Genomic DNA, 25,488 nt, shown 5'->3' on the forward strand with positions numbered 1-25,488 from the left:
CATACATGATTACTGGAAAAACCATAGCTTAGATATACCAACCTTTGTCAGCAAAGTGATGTCTCTGTTCTTTAATATGCTGTCTAGCTTTTTCATAGCTTTTCTTCCAAGAAGCAAGTGTCTTTTAATTTGATGGCTGCAGTCACCATCCCCAGTGATTTTGGAACCCAAGAAAATGAAGTCTGTCACTGTTTCCAGTTTTTCCCGATCTATTTGCCATGAAGTGATAGGACCAGATCCCATGATCTTAGTATTTTGAATCACAAGCTGGAATCAAGATTGCCGGGAGAAATATCAGTAACTTCAGATATACAGATGACATCACCCTAATGGCAGAAAGTGAAGAGGACTAAAGAGCCTCTTGATGAAGGTGAAAGAGGAGAGTGAAAAAGCTGGCTTAAAAGATTGCGTTAGAGTCCTCATCTACTTGTGAGAGATAGGAAAGATTTTCTTGAGAACTTGATTTTAAGCTAAGATCTGAACTGTGTATAAAAGTCAACTAGGCAGTGCAGTGTGTGTTATTTAACAGAGCCTACAGCCCCTTTTGGAGAAGAAAATGGCAACCCACTCCAGTGTTCTTGCCTGGAGAATCCCAGGGACGGCAGAGCCTGGTGGGCTGCCGTCTGTGGGGTCGCACAGAGTCTGACACGACTGAAGTGACTTAGCAGCAGCAGTAGCAGAGCCCCTTTTTGGCCTTCCCTGATGGCTCAGCAGATCAAGAATCTCCCTGCAATTCAGGAGACACAGGAGATGCCGGTTCAATCCCTAGGTCGGGAAGATCCCCTGGAGGAGGAAAATGGCAATCTAGTCCAGTATTCTTGCCTGAAAAAAAATCCAATGGACAGAGGAGCCTGGCAGGCTATGGTCTGTAGGGTCACAGAGTTGGACACAAGTGAGTGACTAATGTAGAACCCCTTTGTAGTATGTGATTATGCTCAATTTTGTTTTAAGAAGTGGATTTAATGAGTGGATATTTAGGTTAGCAGCCCAGAACTGTCCAGTTTGACAATATAAAATTAGTCTTGTATTCTTTAGCAACTCTGTTGCTGTTCATTATGCCTCTCTCTCTTTTTTCTTTTCAAAAAACAGATACAGTTGCTCATTTGTTCTTCAAATATATATTTGCTGTGGTTACAGTTTCAGATTGTGTCATTTTCAACAGAAGATTGTACATATATAAACCCAAAGGGGAACTATAAGAATATTATGATGATATTTTATGTGGAAAAAGCTTTTTTATCCTAGGATATCGTGTTTACCTTAATGTTGTTGCTTCGGAGACATGCCAAACCAGAAATTAGAGGATTTTTGCACTTTGGTTTTACTTATTAAAAATTTTAAAATCCAAATTAATTTATGTTTAGGGTGAAAGAGTCAAATAGTAGAGGATGATATCTCTTTCCTGCCTGCAGCTGTTTGTAGTTGCTTCTGTATCTTTCCAGAAATCTTGATTGCCTATATATGTTACAGGGATAATCCTTTTCTCTTCTTTAGGGGGAGGGGAAGTTTGTAGGAAATAGCTTTTAAAAATATTTTGTTGACATACAGTTGACTTGCGATGTTGTGTTTCTTTCTTATTATTTAAAAAATTCAGTTATACTGTATATAATTTTTTACACCTTTCTTTCAGTTGACATATCATGAGCAGACAGTTTGCAAATAAAAGCCCTTTTTATTTAAAAGACAATTGTGTCTTGATAAAATATATATTGCTCCTTGGCTTTAAATGTTTGTTTTAAAGACTCCTTCAAGTCATGGAGCCTCTGAAGCCTGTGGTGTTCTTTGTAGAGCACCATGAAATAATGGTATTCTCTCGTATGAGCAAGAAAGGTTTTGACCAGCAGAAATACACCTGTATTATATTATGAAATATAAAACTGCAACCAAACTTCTGTACTTTCAAAAGAAGAAGCTAAAAATTAGGCATATTTTTCCATTAATATTTACTTGTTGCTCATGCACTCTTTTCTAATCATTTGCATCATTTCCTGATCACTGCTTTATTGTAGGTTCTCTCTCATTAATGGAAAGGTATCCAGACACTGCAAAAGTTTAGTGGAAAAAATTTGGTGGAGAAATAAACCTAAAATTAAGAAGATTATGTTAATTTGTTTAATGATATATGTGTGCATGAGAAAGACTGCTGAAATTCACTTTTATTGGTACAAAAATCTAGTTCCATTTGCTAAGCAGCAGTGTTTTTTGCGACTGTCTTCTGAGCTATTTGTTTTAACACTTAGGCTGTTTGCAGAAATTTCTTAGCACCGGCTGTTACCTTACCCCTAGGAGTATAGATAAGGCAGCTTACTTTCTTTTTGGGTGACTAAACTCTGTAGCTTGACTCTACAGCTACAGATTGATTTTATTGTAACCTTATCTGTTTGCTTCTCTCAGGCAGGTGTTGGATAAGACAACATTGACTGACAGAGATTACCAGAGTTTTTTTCCCCTGAGTCCTGTTACCTTAGGGTTAGAAGAAACCCTTGTCATCTCCTACTTTTGTATGAGGGACAAGAATCCCATTAGATGTTGGTTGACTGACCGTGCTATTTTTTTGAGAATGAAAGAGGTGAAGACAAGTCTAAAATGAGTGGGTCTCTGGTGCAACAGGCATAAAGTGTCCTGGGGAAAACAGCTGTATGTTCATCCTAGTTATACAACAGTCTTGCCAGATAGTCATCCAAAATCTGCCTGAAAAGGATTTGTTGCCCCACAGAAAAGCGAGTACTGCAAAAATTAAAAGGTACTAACTAAAAAATTTAAAAAAATTTTAAGTTGAGCTAAAGTTTGTCTCCTTGCAATTACTAACTCTTCTTTCCAGCTTTTGCCCTCTGGTACTAAATGTAGTCAGTATGTGGTAGTATACAAAATGTATTAGCTTTTTATAGAAATTAAAGAAAAAACACACAAAAAGAGAACCCCCAACCCCCCTGCCCTGCGATCTTATATTTCTTCCCTGTAATTCAGTTTCTGTGGCCAAGTTGAAACAGACCAGAGAAAAGAAATGAGAGGAAGAAAAAGAAAAGACCATGCTGCTAACTAACCCACCAGGCCCTGGGGTACTGGGTAGAGTTCACTAAACAGCATTTTATAGGACATCTGTAATGGTTACCTTAGTATGTTTAGAAGATGTTCACTGAGATCTCTAGCTTCTCAAAAGCGGGTTTTCCAGTTATTACCTTAATGTTTTATCACCTTAAGATAGAATGAAGGAATATGTATAGGAGACATGCCAATTCCAATTAAAGAAACAGTAGTTTATACACAGGAAGGCTAGACCTCCAGCTAGCTAATCAATAATGCTTACAGTTTTCTCATTGTTAAAAATACTTAATGTACATGTATAATAACTAGCTACAGATATATCCTTCAGACTAAAAAATTGTGTTTTCCTGTACAGCTTTTCATCACCCTGGTCACTGGATTAAAGATACTTTAATTTTCATGTGCTATTGCCCATATATATATATATTTTTTTTTATTTTTATTTTTATTTTTTCTCCCCTCAGGAGGCTCATAAATAGGACAAGCTAGGAGGATAACTTTTGAGGTGATGTATTGATGTGACACAGAGCCTGGTTCATTACTGTATATATGTGGGTCCCATCCCACTCTTCCCCTCTTTTTCTGCTGTTTAGGAAGTTGATACAGAATGTAAAATAGAACCATTTAACAGCATAACAGCATGATTAGGGAAAATTTTCTACAAATGGCATTGTCTAATTTGATAAACATATTACTTAATTTTAACCCTTGTGTGAATTTAGAGGAAAGGCAGGCAACGTGTTGAAAAAATTAAACAGTAGTCCATCTGAGAAAGAAATGGAGATTCTTCTTTGAGCCAGTCTGAGAACTGTAACTCAGGAGACAGTCTTTCAGAAAGTTCTGATTGATGTTAAAAGTAAAAGCACAAATATGTAAGTTTTTGAGACAAAAAGTTATATATCAAAGTAACTGGGTTGGGAAGATCCCCTGGAGGAGGAGGAAATGGCAACCCACTCTGGTATTCTTGTCTGGAAGATCACATGGACAGAGGAGCCTGGCAGGCTACAGTCCATGGGATCTTCAGAGAGTCGGACATGACTTAGTGACCGAACAACATATTGACACTTTACATAGTCCAACAAGGTAAGTAGTGGGGTCAGTGTGACTCCTTATAGACCCGAGAAGGCAGTATTATCTCCTGAGGAGTTACCTTGCTGGCACCAGATGGAGATTGCTTTTTTGGGGGTGAGCAGGCATTCCTGGGTCTTCTAAGGAGATCTAGTCTAGTCAATAGTGAGTGCACAGTGCACCCTAAAAGGGAAGGGATGGTGACTCAAAGCAGCAGAAAAATGTTTATGCTAAAATTTTTCTTGTCCTGCCTTAAAAATAAGTTTGTTTTATCACATTGTAGGTTAATCTATGGAGACACCAAAGATACATAAAAAATTACAGTGTTACAGTTAAAGTGAGTTGGAAGTTCTGTGCCACAGTGGAGAGAGACTGTTGACTGAATTACTGGGTTTTACTGTTGACACAGAGCAACTGTTCAGTGTATACTATAATTTTGTAAGAATGAAACTGAAGGGGTTAGTAGGGTGGTTGAAATTAATTGGTGTCTTGTATAAGTTCCAAAACTTTATTTCTGAGATCATATGTAAAAGTGTCTGTAGTAACTCTTTTTATTGTAGTTATGTGAATATGTTTTGATAGGTTGAAGAAGAGAGTTGGTCGTTCTGGGGAGCATATTTGCATATTCGATATGTTAGGGGTATTTCCTGAGAGGAATTAGGGCAGAGCTGTTTGTCATGTAGGGTTTTCTTTTTAGTACAGTTCATCTGCATTTGCAGTATTAATAGTAGATATGGAATAATGGTTTCCCCCCTTTTTTTTTTTTGGAACTTCACTATTATTTGTTTAGTAATACTAATTTCTACATGTACTAAATATACTCATAGAGGCTAAATTACTAAATATAGGCTATTTCTAAGTATATATCTGTACTTTGTTTGACTTGACTTGTTCATCTGACAGTTTTGCTCTTAAAATGTGGTCAAAGGTGACCGAAAGCATTGGGAGCCCTCCTGAGTGCCTTGTAATGGGAAACATAGAATATGCTTTATGACCCTAGAGCAGAGTGTTGCTAGTCAAGAGGTTGCTCATTTAGTGTCTACTTAGAAGAGCCCTGCGAGTAAATAAATGTAAAAGCTCATACAGAGTTGACTTTGTGCTTATTTGAACTCACTTTCTGTGAGTGAATTTTGTTAGATAAATTTTGAGGCTGTTGACTGAAGAAAAACATATAACCTAAAAATTTCAAGTTACGTTTTATTTGGGGACCTTACTGAGGACTGTACCCCAGGAGACAACCTCTCAGGTAGGTCTGAGGAACTGTTCCTAAGAGGTGAGGGAGAAGCCAGGATTCGTAGGAGTTTTTTTCTGGGGGAGGGCCAGGGGAGTAGTAGAACATGAGGAGAATACTGTTACTCACACAAATAGATGTCTGAAGTTAATGATTTCAGTCCTTTTCTATGTGTGCACATGCGCTTGGTTGCTCATTTGTGGCTGACTCTTTGTGATTGCACGGACTGTAACCTGCCAGGCTCTTCTGTCCATGGGATTTTCGAGGCAGGAATACTGGAGTGGGTTGCTATTTCTTCCTCCAGGGGGTCTTCCTGACCCAGGGATCGAACCAGTCCCTCCTGTGTCTCCTGCATTGGCAGGTGGATTCTTTACCACTGTGCCACCTGGGAAGCCCTTTGTGCAGAAGATGTTATTAAAGTCTGGGCTTATTGAAATTATTCTTCACATGGGCTTTTTAGCTACCTAGGGCCTGTATCCTCTCTTTCACCATCCTGAGTTCCTCTCAGAGTACAGTGAATGTGGTTGGCGGTGTTGGTTGGTAGCTTGGTGGTGGGCAGCCTTCACTGTTTGCTGGAATGACAAGCAACGTTTTTCCACAATGTTAAGAAAAAAGTTGTCTTCTTGAGATGATTTTATGTTGATTTGTTTTGTTAAAAATTATAATACATTTATGAATTTACAAAACTGTTTTGCTAGTGTAATCTCTTACCCCAAGACACATCCAAACAGCAGTGAAGTAAGTTGACCTCCTGTTTTACTTCACATATTTAAAAAAATTCTCTAGTGACTACTTATTAGACTGAAGCACTGCATAATTTCTGTTTTTGAGTTTATAAAATAAAGTATATTAAATAAAAGAGAAGAAGGGTAGAACTAGTATTTGTTAAATGCCTTTTGTATGTTTGGCATTATGCTAGATGATTTTCAATTATTATTTTACAGTTCTGTGAGGATTTTGGTTTCATTTAGAATTTACATGTGGAGTCACTAAGGTACAGAGAAAGTAAGTTTAGTGAAGCTTATGGAAAGTGGAGTAATAATTTTCATGTTCTGAAATTAAAAATGCATTATATCACAGCATGCAGATTTATTCTCTTGACAAGCTTTTTTTTTTTTTTAACTAAAAAGTAGGAGGTGTGCAGCCACATTGCTTGGATTTGATTCATGGCTTGGCCTTCCTACTTATTGTAATGTTTGGCAAATTATTCTAAGTCTCTACATGTCCAGGGTTGTTTTGGTTTGGGTTTTTTTTTTTTTTTTTTCCTTTTTTCTTTTAGCCTGTGAAATGGGGATAATAGTCTAAGAGTCTCTTGTTTGTTGTGAGGATTAAATGAGTTAAACCATAAAGATCTCAGTATATTATCTAGTGTTTACTGAACTTTCAATAAATTGGTTGTAATGAAGAACATTTTTCAGAGTTTTATATGCACAGTGACTTATTTTGCTTTATAAGTAATTCTTTTGGTACTTAGGAAAACCTCAGAGTATTCCACAGTATTAGAATGTTTATAAATTGTTACTCTATTTCATTAATTCATTTTACATAAGATACTAATATAATAGATATGGTGTTGTGGTTGTATTAGTTTTACTTTTCTTTGCTGTACACAGTGATTAATACGTGGTAGACAATATGTATTGCAGGATTGAGTGAACTTGAGTCTGTTATCATTACCTTTTTTCTCTATAAATTCCTAAAAATTTGAACTTTATTCTTATTATAAATTATAAAAATTCTAAACTTAATGACTGAGTATGTCCCTCAAAAATTTTATTCATCTTTTTAAATGCTATTTTAGCTTGTTTTTAGCTAAAAAAAAAAAAAAAAGAAAATGATTCTTTGCCTGAAATAATCTTTAAAAATAAAAAAAAATGTGATTCACATTAATGTTTTCATTTTCCTTTGTTCTCTCAGCTTCACAATGAAGAGGATAATTCAGAATCATCTGCTGTAGAGCAGCCATCTACTTCAAACCCAACACCACACACCGTGCAGGCCGCTCCTTCAGCATCTGGACATGAGACTGACTCTTCTCCTCCCCCTTACAGTAGTATTACCGTGGAAGTACCTACAACTTCAGGTATTGTTGCTCTTAGTATGGAACTACTAGTAATGTTTTTAAGAACTCAGTTTTTTTTTTTTTTAACCAGTATGGTTTTGTATAATTATCAAGTCTGTTAACGGGCTTCTCTAGTTTTATGATTTTTTAAAACAAATTTTTCTAAAGATAGTTTATAAAATAATTTGCTCTGTGCCTTATGTATCTCACTGTTTTAAAAATCAATTTAAAAATGCAGCTTGTCAAGCTTTCTTAGGCTTGCTAGAATCCATTTCCAGTGGACTAACCTATATAACTTTTGGAAGAAATACACTTACCTATAGATTCACGCACACATATAATGCTTGCAGATGTGCATGTATAAACATACCCATACATGTGTGTGTTTACTTGTATAGTCATAAAACCAGGTATTATTCATGATGAATGTGAGTGGGAATGTGGTGAGCATATGTGAATGGACGTGAAGGGTGTACATAGTGTTCCCCCCTGCACATGGTAATATTTCTTGAATACAAGGCAGTGATTCCTGCTTGCTACTGTTCACCTCATTCTTTCAGGTCATTCTCAAGAATACCCTCATCTGTTTCTCTGGCCACAATTTATATTTTTCCAGTAATGTTAAGTTAATCATTCTGTGATGAAAGATGCTAAGAGTGAAAGTCCCTTTGCTAAATGTCCCTTTGTGGTGGCTACTATTTGTTTAACAGACTACCTCAAACCTGATGGAGTAAGATAACAATCATTATTATCAATTCTCAGAATTTGGAGGGTGAACTTGGCTCCATGGTGAAGTTCTCCATAATGATAGCAATCATTATTATCAATTCTTAGAATTTGGAGGGTGAACTTGGCTCCATGATGAGGGTCTCCTGTGATTGTTGTCTGATGGAGGCAATTGCAGGCTTCCGTATTCACACATTTACTGGTTGAGGCAGGCTTCAACTGGGGCCTCAGCTGAGGCTGTTGGCCAGAACAGCTATTGGTGGCCTCCTCTTGTGGCCTGGGCTCCTCTTTGAATGCAGGCTGGCTTCTAAGAACAAGCGTTCTGAGAGAAAGCCAGATGGAACTGGTTACATTGCCTCAAAAGTCACAGTGCAGGTTGTTATGAGTGAGTCAGTTTAGTCTCTCTTAGGATTATTGAAGAATTAGTCTCCACCTCTTCACGGGAAGTGTTTCAAAGAGTAGACTGTGGTTTAAAACCGCCACAGCTGTATATAGCCTCTTCCTCTGCCACCAGGCTTGCTGCTTTGACAGTCTTCCCAATTTCAGTAAATGGCTCCAGCAGGCCAGAAACCAGGGAGTCAGCTTTTTGGTCTTATTATAAAATCATGTGGTTTTTCTCCTTCAGTTTTTGTTGTCATGAAATATTTTATTAGCATATTTCTTCTTGAAGCTAATCCATCCCTATATTCTTGGACTTTTTGTCATCATGTTCCAGTCTTTCCTGGATTTGAATCCATTAATATTTTAGTGTTTTTTGCCACTTTTTTCAGGTGATCTGTAACTTTATGTACTGTCTCTTTGGTTTGGAAAAAGCAAACTTTTGGAAAGCAAGGTTGAAAGAAAAATTCTATGAAAACAACATAAAATGAATTGAGAAGCTTCTCAGTTTTCTATGATGTATAGTAGTTTTGATAATGTAACATGATATTTTTAAAGGTTAGGTGAATTTCAACTGTGAAACAAGTGAAGCCTAGTCTAGATTTTCAGTTTATTTTCACCATCTCCTTTGTGATTCCTGGTCTTTTAAATTTTTTCACCTGTACTTAAAGGGCATGCCTGACTAATTGAGAGTAAGAACTGAGTTAATCCTAGAATTTTGGGTCTCTGCTTAATGAAAGCTATTATACTATTTTTCTTTAGCTTTTTGGTCAATGTTATATTTTAGGTGTGGACAGTGCCTGTTTTCTGTGGAGATTATGTTCTTCAGTAGGTCACTTTATGACTGTTTTTATAGATCTGAGTAACATCAGTTATAACAGGTGACATTTGTATATAATGCTTCATTTTTTACAGAGTCCTCTTGAATACTGTTCTATTTTATCCCATAATAGCAAGTAATAGTGCTGCTGGGTCAGCTTCATAGATAAGAAAGGAGAACTTCATAGGACTTAAGTGATGTGCTTCAGGTTACAACAACTTCCAAGAAGGAGGGCTAGGATTGGAACTCCCCAGACTTCACATTCTGTGGTTGAGAACCAACCTCTGCCTTAAAGGGGAGAAGAAAAGGAAGTAAAATTGACAAGTGAAAATTAAAGATGCTTCTTCCCAACTTTTACCTGTTACTGGCATAGGTATTTTTTCTATCTTGGGTGTTAAAACTTTTTAAAAACTTCCATATTTTTTTTTTAAATTGGAGAATAATTGCTTTACAGTGTTACATATCTAGTTTTAAGGTAAAGGATCTCATTACCTTGGATAATATATGCCAGTGTTCCAGGTTTTTAAATAAATATTTATTAACCTTATTTTTGACTGTGCCGAATCTTCGTTGCTGCGTGGGGGTTTTCTCTAGTTGCAGTGAGCAGGGGCCACTCTTCCGTGCGGGGTGTGGGCTCCTCGTCATCGTGTCCCCTCTCGTTGCAGAGATCAGGCCCTAGGGTGCTGGGACTTAAGGAGTTGTGGTACCCAGGCTTAGTTGGCCTGAGGCATGTCGGGTCTTTCTGAACCAGGGATTGAGCTTGTGTCCTCTGCAGAGCAAAGTGGATTCCTTTTTTTTTTTTTTTTTTTTTTAAGCAAAGTGGGTTCCTAACCACTAGGCCACCAGGGAAGCCACCATTGTTTCAGTTTTAAAAGTTCATAATTTTAATGTTATTGCCTTAAACTTCATAATCATTGTTTTTACTGAAATTCTGCTTCTACTTTAATCTTCAGAACTAAAGAAATCTATTTACTTGACTGTGTGCAGTGTTTTTACATCCTAATAATAAGTCTTTTCTAAGAATTTGTGACTCTTGTGCCTTTTGTTGGATAACATTCAGTATTACGCTGCTGCTCACCACTTCCTGTTATTAAGTTAAAAATTGCCTAACTCCAGACCCTTAGCTCTTACTGATATCATTATAAATACTTATTTTTGAAACCTATAGACATTAAAATGCAATAGGAAAATTTTTGCTTGAGTGTAGTGTGTTTTCATGTTGAAAATGCAAGAAAGTCTGATAAAGATAGGTAAGTTATAAACAATATAGAAAGTGTGAAAATGCTGTCATTATAATAGAGGAAATCACAGAAGTAGTGTAAAACACTGTGGTATGTACTACTTTTAGAATCTACGTGTTATTTATGTCAGTAATTCTAGCACATCTTAGTCGACTGATTGACCTATGTGTATGATTTTACTTATACGAAAGTTGGCAATAAATGTTGCAGCTTTAAAAAAAATATTTTATTGTAATGTACTTCTGGAGATCATATTTCAAAAACAGCTTAAAAATTGGGGAGGGAGAACTCTTCCAAAAAAAGAAAACCTAAAGAGCTAGGTAGGTGCAGGGAAAATGCGAGAAGGGATAAGAGTGAAAAAGAGTTAAAAAGCATCAATCTTTTAGCCAAGAGAAATAGTGAGTTTGCTTAGTAGTTGCTAAAATTGACCCATATAGAAAAATTAACGTCATATATTAGCAGAACAAAGTCTTTGGGGTCCAGAAATTCCTGGGTTCTGCCACTTCTTGATTATGTGACCCTGGGCAAATCACCTAAGTTTTCTGAACCTCAGAGTTGCTGAGGTTAATGTATTTAGAAGTGGTATAGGAGGTGGCTAGTGCTATTTCAATGGTTTTTTTTTTCTTTTTTTAACTATTATTCCTGCTGTTTTTCCTCTTTTTGACTGTGAGATTATGGGCAGATAAATTCTCTGAGCACAGCAAGTGGGCACACAGAGCGTGTTCACATGTGGTGAGTTTCTTACCTCATTTGTGTTGCACACATTTTCAGAGTCTCCTTCTTGATGCTCTTGTTTTGTGTATCAGTCTCTGGATGATATTTATCAGTCTTTTCTCAATAAATACAGGACTCCAAGAATATGACGTAGTAATAATTTATATGTTATACAGCTTATAACATAGGACTACGGATAGCAGTGATCATCCTCAGTGGCATTCTGTAACTTGTTAAATTGTATTATGGCTATAAAAATGTCATTAGTTTGTTTTAATAGTTACCTTTTTTTTTTTTAAACCCTTTCCTTCAGATACAGAAGTTTACAGTGAGTTTTATCCTGTGCCGCCTCCTTACAGTGTTGCTACCTCTCTTCCCACGTACGATGAAGCTGAGAAGGCCAAAGCTGCTGCGATGGCAGCTGCAGCAGCAGAAACATCTCAAAGAGTAAGACAGTGTTATCGTTTCCTTTGAGAATAATATCTAAGATAGTTCTCTCTACATGCATTTTTTATTTTTATTTTTTGTATTTTCTGTACTGCTGCTCATTTGTGTCATTGTGTTTTGGCACTCTTTGAGTGAAATACACGTTCTGCATTCCTTGACCTCCCTCATTTCTGTTTCTGTTGGTCTTTTCCTGCACCCTGTCTCAGACTGTGGTCATCTCGGTGTTCTCGTTACCAATAATGTATCATTTTCTAAACTTGATTTCAGGCATCTCATGCACTAAGACTCATCCCTGCCACCCTTCCCCCTGCCATCCCTCTGACTTCCTCATTCAAGTTACCCCCACCCCGTTGACCTCTTCACTGTTAATGAAGTGTCTTTAGTGTCTTTACTTCCTTTCTTATGTAGTTTAGTTTCTGTGGTCCATAACTATAATTATAAATTATTGTTTTCTATTCATTCAGCCAGTCCAGTGACTCTATGAGTGAACTCACAGTAGGTTAAAACACTCACAGGCAAGTCTGGATCTGTCTCTTGTGGACTTACTGCTCCTTTCTCCTGGGTCCTGGTGTGCACAAGGTTTTGTTTGTGCCCTCTAAGAGTTTGTTTCCCCAGTCCTGTGTAAGTTCTGGCAGCTGTATGGTGGGGTTAATGGCAGCCTCCTCCAAGAGGGCTTAGCCATACCCAGGTCTGCTACACCCAGAGCCCCTTCCCCTGCAGCAGGCCATTGCTGACCCGTACCTCTGCAGGAGACACTCAAACACTCAAAGGCAGGTCTGGCTCAGTCTCTGTGGGGTCGTCTGGTGAGCACAAGGTTTTGTTTGAGCCCTCCAAGCGTTTCTGGCAGGTATGGGGTTTGATTCTAAATGTGATTTTGCCCCTCCTACCATCTTGCTGGGGCTTCTCCTTACCCTTTGACATGGGGTATCTCTTTTTGGTGTCTGAGGAGGCCTTACAAATGGTTGCCTAAGGAGGCCTTACAAATAGCTCAGAAAAGAAGAGAAGCTAAAAACAAAGGAGAAAAGGAAATATATACCTATTTGAATGCAGAGTTCCAAAGAATAGCAAGGAGAAATAAGAAAGCCTTCCTCAGCAATCAATGCAAAGAAATAGAGGAAAACAATAGAAAGGGAAAGACCAGAGATCTCTTCAAGAAAATTAGAGATACCAAGGGGATATTTCTTGCAAAAATGGGCACAATAAAGGACAGAAATGGTGTAGACCTAACAGAAGCAGAAGATATTAAGAAGAGGTGGCAAGAATACACAGAAGAACTATACAAAAAAGGTCTTCATGACCCAGATAATCACGATGGTGTGATAACTCACCTAGAGCCAGACATCCTGAAATGCAAAGTCAAGTGGGCCTCAGGAAGCATCACTACGAACAAAGCTAATGGAGGTGATGGAATTCCAGTTGAGCTATTTCAAATCCTAAAAGATGGTGCTGTGAAAGTGCTGCGCTCAATATGCCAGCAAATTTGGAGAACTCAGCAGTGTCCACAGGACTGGAAAAGGTCAGTTTTCATTCCAATCCCAAAGAAAGGCAATGCCAAAGAATGTTCAAACTACTGCACAATTGCACTCATCTCACACACTAGCAAAGTAATGCTCAAAATTCTCCAAGCCAGGCTACAAGAGTACATGAACCGTAAACTTTCAGATGTTCAAACTGGATTTAGAAAAGGCAGAGGAACCAGAGATCAAATTGCCAACATCCATTGGATCATAGAAAAAACAAGAGAGTTCCAGAAAAACATCTACTTCTGCTTTATTGACAATGCCAAAGCCTTTGACTGTGTGGATCACAACAGACTCTGGAAAATTCTTCAAGAGATGAGAATACCAGATCACTTGACCTGCCTCCTGAGAAATGTGTATGCAGGTCAAGAAGCAACAGTTAGAACTGGACATGGAACAACAGACTGGTTCCAAATCAGGAAAGGAGTATGTCAAGGCTGTATGTTGTCACCCTGCTTATTTAACTTATATGCAGAGTACATCATGAGAAATGTCTGGCTGGATGAAGCACAAGCTGGAATTAAGATTTCTGGGAGAAATATCAATAACCTCAGATATGCAGATGACACCACCCTTATGGCAGAAGATGAATAAGAAGTAAAGAGCCTCTTGATGAAAGAGAAAGAGGAGAATGAAAAAGTTGGCTTAAAACTCAACATTCAGAAAACTAAGATCATGGCATCCAGTCCCATTACTTCATGGCAAATAGATGGGGAAACAACGGAAACAGGGGCTTTATTTTTTTGGGCTCCAAAATCACTGCAGATGGTGACTGCAGCCATGAAATTAAAAGACACTTGGCTCCCTGGAAGAAAAGCTATGATAAACCTAGATAGCATATTAAAGAACAGAGACATCACTTTGCCGACAAAAGTCTGTTTAGTCAAAGCTATGGTTTTTCCAGTAGTCATTTACGGATGTGAGAGTTGGACCATAAAGAAAGCTTGAGGGCCGAAGAATTGATGCTTTTGAACTGTGGTGCTAGAGAAGACGCTTGAGAGTCCCTTGGACAGCAAGGAGATCCAACCAGTATCCAACCAGTCAATTCTAAAGGAGATCAGTCCTGAATATTTATTGGAAGGACTGATGCTAAAGCTGAAACTACAGTACTTTGGCTACCTGATGTGAAGAACTGACTCATTTGAAAAGACCCTGATGCTGGGAAAGATTGAAGACAGGAGGAGGAGGGGACAATAGAGGATGAGATGGTTGGATGGCATCACCGACTCAATGGACATGAGTTTGAGTAAGCTCCGGGAGTTGGTGATGGACCAGGGAAGCTTGGTGTGCTGCAGTCCATGGGGTCGAAAAGAGTTAGACACAACTTAGCAATTGAACTGAATTGAACTGAACTGAGGTTAAAACACAAAGAAAGAATTTACCAGGCCTACAAACTTAACGTTTGTCAATTCACTTCTTTTTTTTCTGTCCTTTGAATACATGCCAGAATTTGGGAATGATGGTCAAAGATTCCACCGCCTGTTCTCCCCCATCTTCCCTGTCTTAGTAATCGAGTCAGTGATAGATGCCTATGTTATTTCCTGTTCTGGTAAAGGAGTGGCTATCTCGGTAATAGGGAGTGAGATGTATGTATGCTGTTATTCTTCAGTCATGTGAAAAGCGGGGAATTACTTACGTTTTACCATGGCTGCAAGCAGGACTAGAGTTTGTTACCTTTTTTTCTTGCCTTAGACTTTAGAGGTGTCATTTCAAATTTTTGACTCATCCCCATTTTGTTCAGGAAAAGAACACAAAATATCGTGTCATGGAGGAAAGCTCGAATGAGGTGAGGGGCCAAGGTGGGGAGGAACGTGTTTGTATATATTCTCACCCTGCCACCAACAGGCCAGCTCCCAATGAGTAGATTGTCTGATGGTTGACTGGTTGGGTTTCTTTCATCAGCCAAAACCATCTCCACACCTTCTCCCACTCCCGTCCTCCAGCACACACAAAGTTAAATATCATCATAAGTAGTTTTGGACACATAAGTAAAGATAGTAAACCACAAATTTATTATTGATGCATTTTCCGTCTGAGAGTTAAGTAAGTTTTTGTTAAGACTGTGGCATAAATATACCTCAGTCAGTAAGGATTTTTGATGTTGGGAGGAGAGAATTACAGAGCAGGAGGACAGATCAGTAAGGTGTGGAGTTTTTATCAGGCATGTGTGTTTATGTACATGTTTGTATATACATGCACACACTCTCTTGGTGACTTGGGGACAGTGCTCCTTTTCTCAGGGAATGTCTCCCTGGGGACTTTGGGAATGGTAAAGGTCTTTAGGGCTTTGCTGGTGGCTCAGATGGTAAAGAATCTGCCTGCAGTGCAGGAAACCCAGGTTTGATCTCTGGGTCGGGAAGATCCCCTAGAGAAAGGAATGGGTACCCACTCCAGTAAAGGATGTTAAGGACCTAATGTCTTCTGTTGCCCTAACTTCCACTCTATTGGATCAAAACTAAAGAGAAAGTAGGAATCATTAAGTCTTCTTCTCTGTGTCTTGAGATAGAAGCGATTTTACCTTTTGGAGAGAAAACTGAAGTGTTACTGTTAGAACCCCTCACTGTCGTCATTTCCAGTGTCTTGTTTTAGAAAGTAATGTGTTTCTCTGCCTGAATTGGAATATGCCTATAAAGAAAAGTTTTCTGTTTTTACTTGTTTCTGAGACCATTTTAACTCTAGCTTATGAAGATTGTGGAAAATTTTATGGAAAGTAGAAACAGAGTTGTGCAAAGAAACTAACTTTGACCCTTATAAAAAATCTTTCAAATTTGTCTGTTTCTATCCCCCTGCTCCAGCACCCTCTTTCTGCAGATTATCATCGAGTATGAGTTTCTATACTTGATTCAGATAAAAAAACTGGTCTGATTAGCACTTCAGTACTTTCAGTTGTAAATAAATCTCAACTGGATTAACTGAAAATTTATTTCTTAAACTCAGTTTCATTGGGGGAATATAGGTAGTCAGGACACTTGGAAACAATACTTTTTCCTACTTTTTCTTATTTTTATTGTGTAGGGTTGCAGGTATGATTATGTGATGACTCAGTAGATTTACTGAAATGCATTACCCATTTTTAATATTTCTATGAAAAATAGAAAGAACTAAAGAGCCTCTGGATGAAAGTGAAAGAGGAGAGTGAAACAGTTGGCTTAAAGCTCAACATTCAGAAAACTAGATCATGGCATCCAGTTCATCACTTCATGGCAAATAGATGGGGAAACAGTGGAAAAAGCGGCTGACTTTATTTTTCTGGGCTCCAAAATCACTGCAGATGGTGATTGCAGCCATGAAATTAAAAGACGCTTACTCCTTGGAAGGAAAGTTATGACCAACCTAGACAGCATATTAAAAAGCAGAGACATTACGTTGTCAACAAAGGTCCATCTAGTCAAGGCTATGGTTTTTCCAGTGGTCATGTACAGATATGAGAGCTGGACTATAAAGAAAGTTGAGCACTGAAGAATTGATGCTTTTGACCTGTGGTGTTGGAGAAGACTTTTGAGAGTCCATTGGACTGCAAGGAGATCCAACCAGTCCATCCTAAAGGAGATCAGTCCTGGGTGTTGAAGGACTGATGTTGAAACTGAAGCTCCAATACTTTGGCCACCTGATGCGAAAAGTTGACTCATTTGAAAAGACCCTGATGCTGGGAAAGATTGAGGGCAGGAGGAGAAGGGGATGACAGAGGATGAGATGGTTAGATGGCATCACCAACTCAATGGACATGGGTTTGGGTGGACTCCGGGAGTTTGTGATGGACTGGGAGGCTTGGTGTGCTGCTGTTCATGGGGTTCCAAAGAGTTGGACACGACTGAACGACTGAACTGAACTGAACTGATGAAAAATATTTGAATTTCACATAATTCACTTTATAAAACTTTTAAACATGGCTTGCCACTTTGTCTCATCTTATAAGCATCTAGTGGATAGGATTCATTTTTTTGTACGTTGTTTAAAATTGTATGTGAGTACAATTTTGACACAAAAGCTAGCACTTGATAAATTATGCACAACCCCAAGATGATTTCTAATACCTAGCTATTACCTAGCACATCCTTGGTGTTTGATAAATAATAGTTAATTAAGTTAATGAATGCTTTTTTTAAAATAGCCAGTGTGGGAAATTAGAAAGAAAAAATACTATTGTTGTCCTAAGACAGCTGTTTGTTTTAAATTTTTTCTTAATTTTAGGGCTTCTAAGTCAGTGTTTAATGTAATTGAAATTATTGTGTAGCTACCATGTTTTATTTTTTTAAGCATTTTATGTATTTTCTGTTACATTAATGGTTGAGTGAGATTCCATGGAATCAATATACTCTTAATATAGGGGCCATTCCTCTCTAGTGAACAGTTAGAATCTTTTCAAGAGTGTGTTTTCCAGTGTTAATGTTGTAAAGGATATCTTTGTGTATATGTCACCTATCTTTGTAAAAATGATGTCCCTCTGGTAAAATCTCTTGGACTGCTGTTTCTGAAGAATATGAAATATTTATATGCTTGCCATTATATTGACAGTGTTTTTTTGAGTTCCTACTATGCTTTAGCGTTTATTTCTTGAATTAGCTTAAAATGATACAAAAATTTATTAATATGTATTTAATCATTGCTAGTGATTACACTGACCATCAGAAGGTTGCCTTAGATATATGATTGCAGAGTTTAAGGGATCTTTTTGCCTAAATAATGAGTAGTATGGTTTGAAAATCTTTTTCCTTCAGGAAAACAACATAATGTAGTGAGACAGCCATGCTTGGATGGAAAGAACATTGGTATCCTGGGTTCACGTCCTGCCTTGCCCTAGCTAATTATGTGATCTTGGGCAGGGCACTTAGCTTCTCTGAGCTCTTGTCTGTACCAACACAAAGTTGAAACAAAACACCCAGGAGAGATTACATGTATGTAACATGGAGATAATATATTTGTAGATCAGGTCATGTCATTTATTAAAAATTCTGTAAGACCTCCTAGTTCACTCAGTAAAACTCAGGGTCCTTTCGTGGACTCTCTGACATTTCTTCCTGTTTGCTTTCAGTGGTTTCAACCATGTCAGCTTCCTTGCTATTTCTGTAACATGCCAGGTCTGATTCTATCTTAGGACCTTGGCACGGGCTTGTCCCTCTGCCTGAAACACTCTTCTATGAGATATCTGTATAGCCACCGTACCTACCTCTCCTTTAAGTCTTTGCTCGGTGTTGCCTTAATGAGGCCTGTGCAGCCTCCATCTTTAAAACAGTAACCCTTACTTAACATTCTAAACATCCTTTCCCTTTTTTTTTTTTTTGTAGAACATTTACACCGTTTAATAATTTTATAAGTAACTTATTTATTACATCTTTATTTGTTGTCTGGTTCCCCTCACTGGGATTTAGGCTTCAGAAAGACAGACATCTTGATTTTACGTACGTTCATGTATCCCAAGTACCAGGAAGTGAAGTCTTATGTAGAAAGGGTGTTCTGTCAACAAAAATATTCAATGTTTGTTGAATATTAGAGGCAATTAGTGATAACAGACTTTATGTACTTTCAGAGAACTTTCTCAGCATTTATAAGCAACTACATTAACGTGTTTGTATAATTTTTGTACACAAAAGCATTGTACTATACAAATGACTTTCACTTAATATATTTTGGAAATTGTCATTTATTTTTAAATATTTGCTGTTTGAATTTAATTGCTTTTGATATACAATAATTTATTTCATTGGTCTCAGAATTGTTAGTGGTCTGAGATTTTACCCTACTTGCAAGCTGCCTGATTGGCTTGTCACAGTTTTGTGGATGCTCACAGAAGACATCAGACAGAAACTGTATTATTCACAGCAGCAGTAATAGTGGTCAGAGTATTATCATTTGCTCATGCCAGTTTCAAGCCCCACAGGGCAGCTCAAACAAGGCCAAGCGATGCCTCTACTTGCAATGTGAAACCCTGAGTTTAGGCGAACCCAATATTTTCTAATGGTCAATAAGCACACCTACATCCCTGCTCTGGTGAAAGTCAGTCAGTCATGTCTGACTCTTTGTGACCCCATGGACTGTATAGCCTAGGAATTCTCCAGGCCAGAATACTGGAGTGGGTAGCCTTTCCCTTCTCCAGGGGATCTTCCCTACACAGGGATCGAACCCAGGTCTCCTGCATTGCAGGTGAATTCTTTACCCGCTGAGCCACCAGGGAAGCCAAGAATACAGGAGTGGGTAGCCTATCCCTTCTCCAGGGGATCTTTCAGACTCTGGAATGGAACTCTGGGGTCTCCTGCATTGCATACAGATTCTTAACCAACCGAGCTAGCAGGGAGCCCTCCTCTGGAGGGAGATGCTGCTTGTCTCTCTCAAAGCTGTATACTGTATAAACATCCTTGAAAAGATAGTAGACCGGCAGTGCCTCTACCTGGAAGATGTAGAAACACCAAAGACTCACAGATAGTTGTCTCCTGACAGTAGTCCACTACTGATGGGCATTTATATTGTATCTAATTTTTTATCCTTATTAACATTGCTGCAGTGAATTGTCTATACTACATAGTTTCTTACAAGTGATTTTCAAGAGCTGGAGTTACTGTGTCAAAGGATGTATACATTTTAATTTTTGATAAATATTGCCAGATTGCCAACCATGGAGTTTGTATCAGAGTTCACTGTTGATTATGAAAAATCCTTTCTCACTTTGACACTAAGGTAGCAGTGTCACATCTTTCTTTTGTGATATCATTTTCATTAATACAGTGTTACTCAATTTTTATCTTTTTTGTGTTCTCTTTCAAAGTTACTCTTTTCAAGGGTGCCCATGAAAACTAATAATTACTGACATTTTTTGAGTACTTATTATGTGCCAGACGTTGTACTCATTATCTCATTTTGCTTATACACTACATTGAGGACATTAGACTTTATAATAAATTTTTATCTTTTCACTCAAGGTAATGAAGTTGTAATTAGGTTAGTGAACTATTCTAATGGTGAATTTTTTACAGATTCAAGAGGAAGAGTGTCCACCAAGAGATGACTTCAATGACGCAGACCAGCTCAGAGTGGGTAATGATGGGATTTTCATGCTGGCATTTTTCAGTAAGTAATATTTCATTTCCAGACCTTTTTCTTGCAGATGTTAGTTGTGTGTGTATTTAAAAAGCAGTGTAGACAGTGAAGAAAGACAAGTATTGTCAGTGTGTCTTACATTGTTTAAAATGTAAATTGCTCTTGATCTTGAACTAACTGTGATCTTAAGTTATGATGCAAGTCCTCGAATTTGTTCAACACCTACCAGGTAACTTTATATAGCGGTTATTATGCTAGATGCTTACTGTATAGAGATACATATAAGCATATTGAAAGCTAGATATGTTTTTGTATGTGAAATCCTACATGTCCACTTGGGGCCATAGGAACATTGTATAATGAAATGGTAAATTCTGTTTTTGGAGCAGAGAACATCCACTTGAGTGTCATTCAACAGGAGGTAGTCTGGGCAAATGGGACAATGTGATTTGAGAAACAGGAATGTGAGTTTGTCCTATTTGTGGCGAATGGTGAATCACTAGAAGACCAGAAACCTGAGTAATAGTTATTTTAACATTTTGCAACATTCTTAATTTAGCATTGGACTTTATAGATTATGCTTTAAGAAGACTTTGTTATAGTCTTCATTATTTCAATTCCTAACTCAGGGATTGGCACATAGTACACTCAGTAAATAATAATATGACACTCAAGCTGTTTAAATTGCTAAAATAATTCTTAGAAAGCCAGTATTCAAGTAAGTAAATTTATCAGATTATGATAGGGTTAATTTCTGCCCTCAACTAGTTAAGTGATCAAGCTTTCATACTTTCTTTGATAGCATGCTGACTTAATGTATTTCAACTGTATAGTTAATTTTGATGATAAAGCTGAGGAATGTTTTACTTAAAATACCACATTCAACTTTAATAATAGACAGTATAGAAAATACATACTTCCCGAGTTGAGTTACTTCTGAGTCTAAAAATTCAGTTATCTTTTCCTCCATTTTGAAATGGTTTCTTGCTTATTTTCTTTCTTTCATTTCATCTGCTGAAGAATAGAAGTATCAGAAGTGTGTGGGTGGATGTGCAGGCAGTTATATTTTCCTCTTCAGATTTTCTAAATTATATTCAGGTTGGCAATCAGATAATGTATATGCAGTATTTATATCTCATGGTTTTAGTTACAGTTCGTCATTAGATATGTTAAGTATGGGACTTCCCTTGTGGCTCAAAAGGTAAAAAATCTGCCTGCAGTGCAGGAGACCTGGGTTTGCTCCCTAGGTTGGGAAGATCCCCTGGAAGGGAATGGCTACCTCACTCCAGTATTCTTGCCTGGAGAATTTCATGGACAAAGGAACCTGGTGGATTACAATCCATGGGGTTACAAAGAGTTGAACACAACTGAGTGATTAATGCACACATGTTTAGTATGATGAAAAGGAAATTCACACTTTGGCTACAAAATAATTCTTCTTTGTACTATTAGTCTAGTAAACCTTAATTTTTTTCTTAGTTCAACCGGTAACCCTTTATATTAATAACAGGCTTCCCACATATTTTCTTTACAAAAAGAGTAATGTAAACATTAATTCCTTTCATGGTTGTCTTTTAAGAAATCTTAAGTGGTAAAGGAAGAATTTAAATTTATTGTAGTTACTTGTAGTATAAATACCCATTTCTTAGAAATAAAAACATGTTATTTGACACCATCTAATTATTTGACTCGAGCTTAGTTATTATCTCTGCATTTCTTTTTTTCACTTAACTGTGCTATCTTCTTCTCAATCTGTAGTTTTTAGATCTGAAAGCATTTAACTGATACACCAGTGTTGTAAATGCACAGTAACCTAGGCACTTGGTTGGCCCTGTTTTTGGTCAGTGGTGGTATGTTAATTGAGACGAATATAAATGTTTACATTTAATGTGTTAATGTAAATTATCTGCCTATTATTACATTTTTACTAAATTAAGTTTCTACAATTTATATCTTTATGCTTCCTATTAGAATAGGAATCTTTGTAGACAAATATTGCACTGATATTATAAGAGTAAGATTATATAAATTGTCACCTTCATTTCTTTGGGTAAAGACTATCGATCGGCCTGTGCTTCACATTTATTTGCTTTAGTAAGTATAGATTTATTTGTAGTCACTGCCATCTAGTGGCTGTCTCCAACTATCCAGTAGCTAGTTGAGCATGACTTAGTGACTAAACAGCAACAAGCTATTGTTTAGATTCTGTTCTGCTGTCTATTTCTAAGGTCTGGAAATAGATTTTCTTTAACATGGTTTATAATTTAAACATTTCGGATTATATAAGTTGTGCAAATAAAACTGTACTGATTTTCAGTAAGAATATTTCAATTTAAACCTTTTGTTGGTTTAATTTTACTTTCTCTGTTTTCACCATCCACAATTCAGTCTCTTACTACATGTAACCTTAAAGTTTACATGTAAATTTGGTACAATAATTGCTTGCTCATGTTCAGAAAATGTAAAGAAAGAAATGTGTATATCCCCCGATGATGCTTTGCTTCTCGTAATCCTTTGAAGTGTCACCGCAAAATGTCTTATATATGCCTTATCTCCTTGTGTCTGAGCCTACTTTTAACAGATTTTCTCTCAAAAGGAATGAAATAGAAGTCAGTTATACATCCGTTAGTTAAAAGCTAGAAATTAAGGTTTGGTTCATTGGATAAGTGACATTCTATGGAAATTACCTTGAACTCTAGTGCTTAAAAACATAATCGATTCTGCTTAGAAAACTTTTCTGAGGTTTATCCATGTGTGAGTTTTCACATCAGCATGCTATCATAATAATTAATCACTTGCATTATTCCCATTTTAGACTTGAGGGAATCATAGTTAAGGAGATACTAGGTTATTTGTAAGTTGGGCTTCCCTGGTGGCTTAGATGGTGAAGAGTCTGCCTGCAGTGCAGGAGACCTGGGTTCAACCACTGGGTCATGAAGATCCCCTGGAGAAGGAAATGGCAACCTGCTCCAGTATCCTTGCCTAGAGAATCCCATGGACGGAGGAGCCTGGCAGGCTACAGCCCATGGGGTCGCAAAGAGTCGCACACGACTGTGCTACTTCACTTTCACTTTCAAGTAAGTTTAGAAAGAATTAGAAAGATGTTTTGAAATGTGAATTCTGATTTGTAAGAATTTCTTCCAGTTCCATTCTGCATTCCCACCAGCAGTGAATGAGTGTTCCTATTGCTCTGATCCTCATCAGCATTTGGTACTGAGAGTTTTAAAAATTTTAGAAATCTAATAGTTGTGTGGTGGTATCTAGTTGTGGTCTAATTTGCATTTCCCCAATGATTAGTGATATTGAACATCTTTATTCAGTAAGTACTTTCAAGTACCTACCATGGATGAGTCATATAAGCGACAGTTCTTAAAGAGGTTATCTGGGTACGACACATTGATTGCCTTGTTAGGCATCAATGACTTACTTTCTTCATATAAAGCTAGGTTTTTATATAGCTTTGGGCTCACATATTGTAATTGCATCCAGAAAGAGGAGATATCTAAGAGTTGTAACTGTACCTTAAGAAACTCATAATATTTGTGAAGTATTAAATTTTATTGAATTTGTTCTGTTTATAAGGAAAATAATTTTTTGGTCATTTTGTTGCTTGTAGTTTAGTGGAAATGTCTGAAAATTAATATGTTGTTAGCTTCATGTTTTTCTCAATGTTGATAGTTTAAATAAAGAGAATTGCATGAGGATAAGACAGAAATTTGCCTTTATGCAGTTCGGAATCAAGTATAGTGAAATTGATTATTCTTTGGGAATTTACTGTATTTGAAATGTGCATTTATATATAATGAGGATTTTTCTGTGATAGAATTAATAAGTGCTTAATGTTAGTATTATATTGGTGTTCATTCATTTGTAATATTCACTTGTTTGTTTTCAGAGCAAGTATCAAATTGTTTAAAATTTAAACATTTAAAAAAAATAAAATTTGAACATTTTAAACTTTTCATTTTGAAATAATTTTAAATTTAGGAAGAAAAATGCAGAAACAGTACAATTGGAATATAGCTTTCATCCAACTTTTCCGAGTGTTAACATACATAACTTTAGTCTAGTAATCAACATTGGGAAGTTAAATTAGCATCATGAAATAACACTGACTAGCTTGTAGACCTTTTTCAGATTTTCCCAGCTGTGCCACGGATGTCTTTTTCTTGGTCTAGCATCTGTTTTGGGATTACACATTGTATTAGCCTCTGTGTTTCCACCATCTGCCTCAATCCAAAACAGTTTTTTTCAGTCTGTCTTTGTTTCGTAACAACTTTGATTCTTCTGTAGAGTCCTGGTCAGTTATTTTGTAGAATGTCTTTCAATTTGGATTTAGCTAATGTTTGCCTGTGATTAGATTCAGGTGGTACAGTCTGCCCTATCCCCCCAAGAATATCACAGAAATGCTGTCTTTTCAGTGCATCATATCAGAAGGCAATGATCTGGATGTCTTTTTACTAGGTATCTTATTGCTGGGTATCTTATTCCTAGGTATCTTATTACTAGTGATGGTAACGCTCATCAAGTTAAGGTGGTGTCCGCCAGCTTTCTTCACTGTGGAGTTACTCTTTTCCCCTTTATTATTGATACCTATCTTGTGGCTATTGAAAATTTAAAAGTGTAGCCATACTAGTTAATGGATAAACTATAGTATATAATATTGCTTTCTGATTACCCGACAAATTCTTTGGGTAGGTGGGAGGTATATGTATAAAATGATCAGTGTAAACAGGTGTAAAAGACTTGGTTGCAAAAAAAAAAAAAAAAAAGACTGGGGTGCTACAGTCCTACCTACAATGCTTCTTTCTTGCCTTGTGACTTCGTGTGTGGAACCTAACTGTTCTGACTCTTAATTTGTCCTTCTGTGAAAGGGAATTAATTCTGATCTCGTTCTTCTTAAAAGGCTAATGTAAGGATCAAATGAGTTAATACACATGGAATGCCATGAGTTATGAGTGCTGTCAGTGAAGGTGGTGTTTGCCTTCCTCATCCTTAACTGAGACTTCACCTCTCAGTTCTAGTAAGTCATTTGATTGGCAGCCTTCTTTCAGATGCCATTCACCTGTAATTGAAGCAACACTAAGTGTACTTTCCAAAATTTCCTGTGCTAATTTTCCTACTTCACTGTTACTTACTCCCCCAAATCTTACTTTTCCACAGGAGTATAGCTTATATGAACCTGTTGCTTCTCTGGGTTCCAT

At 37.2% G+C, this 25,488-nt stretch overlaps 1 protein-coding gene across 2 annotated transcripts in view; it reads left to right on the forward strand.

The window, feature by feature from the left end:
* NDFIP2 (Nedd4 family interacting protein 2) overlaps nt 1-25,488 on the forward strand; it is a 69,300-nt gene that overhangs the window by 27,962 nt on the left and 15,850 nt on the right. For both annotated transcript variants that reach the window (XM_061133424.1, XM_061133423.1), the window contains exons 2-4: nt 7,262-7,427; nt 11,599-11,732; nt 20,221-20,314. In XM_061133424.1, the coding sequence (XP_060989407.1) occupies nt 7,262-7,427; nt 11,599-11,732; nt 20,221-20,314 (394 nt within the window). The remainder of the gene's footprint in view (nt 1-7,261; nt 7,428-11,598; nt 11,733-20,220; nt 20,315-25,488) is intronic.

The sequence above is a fragment of the Dama dama genome, chromosome 30, assembly GCF_033118175.1.
Source record: "Dama dama isolate Ldn47 chromosome 30, ASM3311817v1, whole genome shotgun sequence".
In the NCBI taxonomy this organism is placed as follows: Eukaryota; Metazoa; Chordata; class Mammalia; order Artiodactyla; family Cervidae; genus Dama; species Dama dama.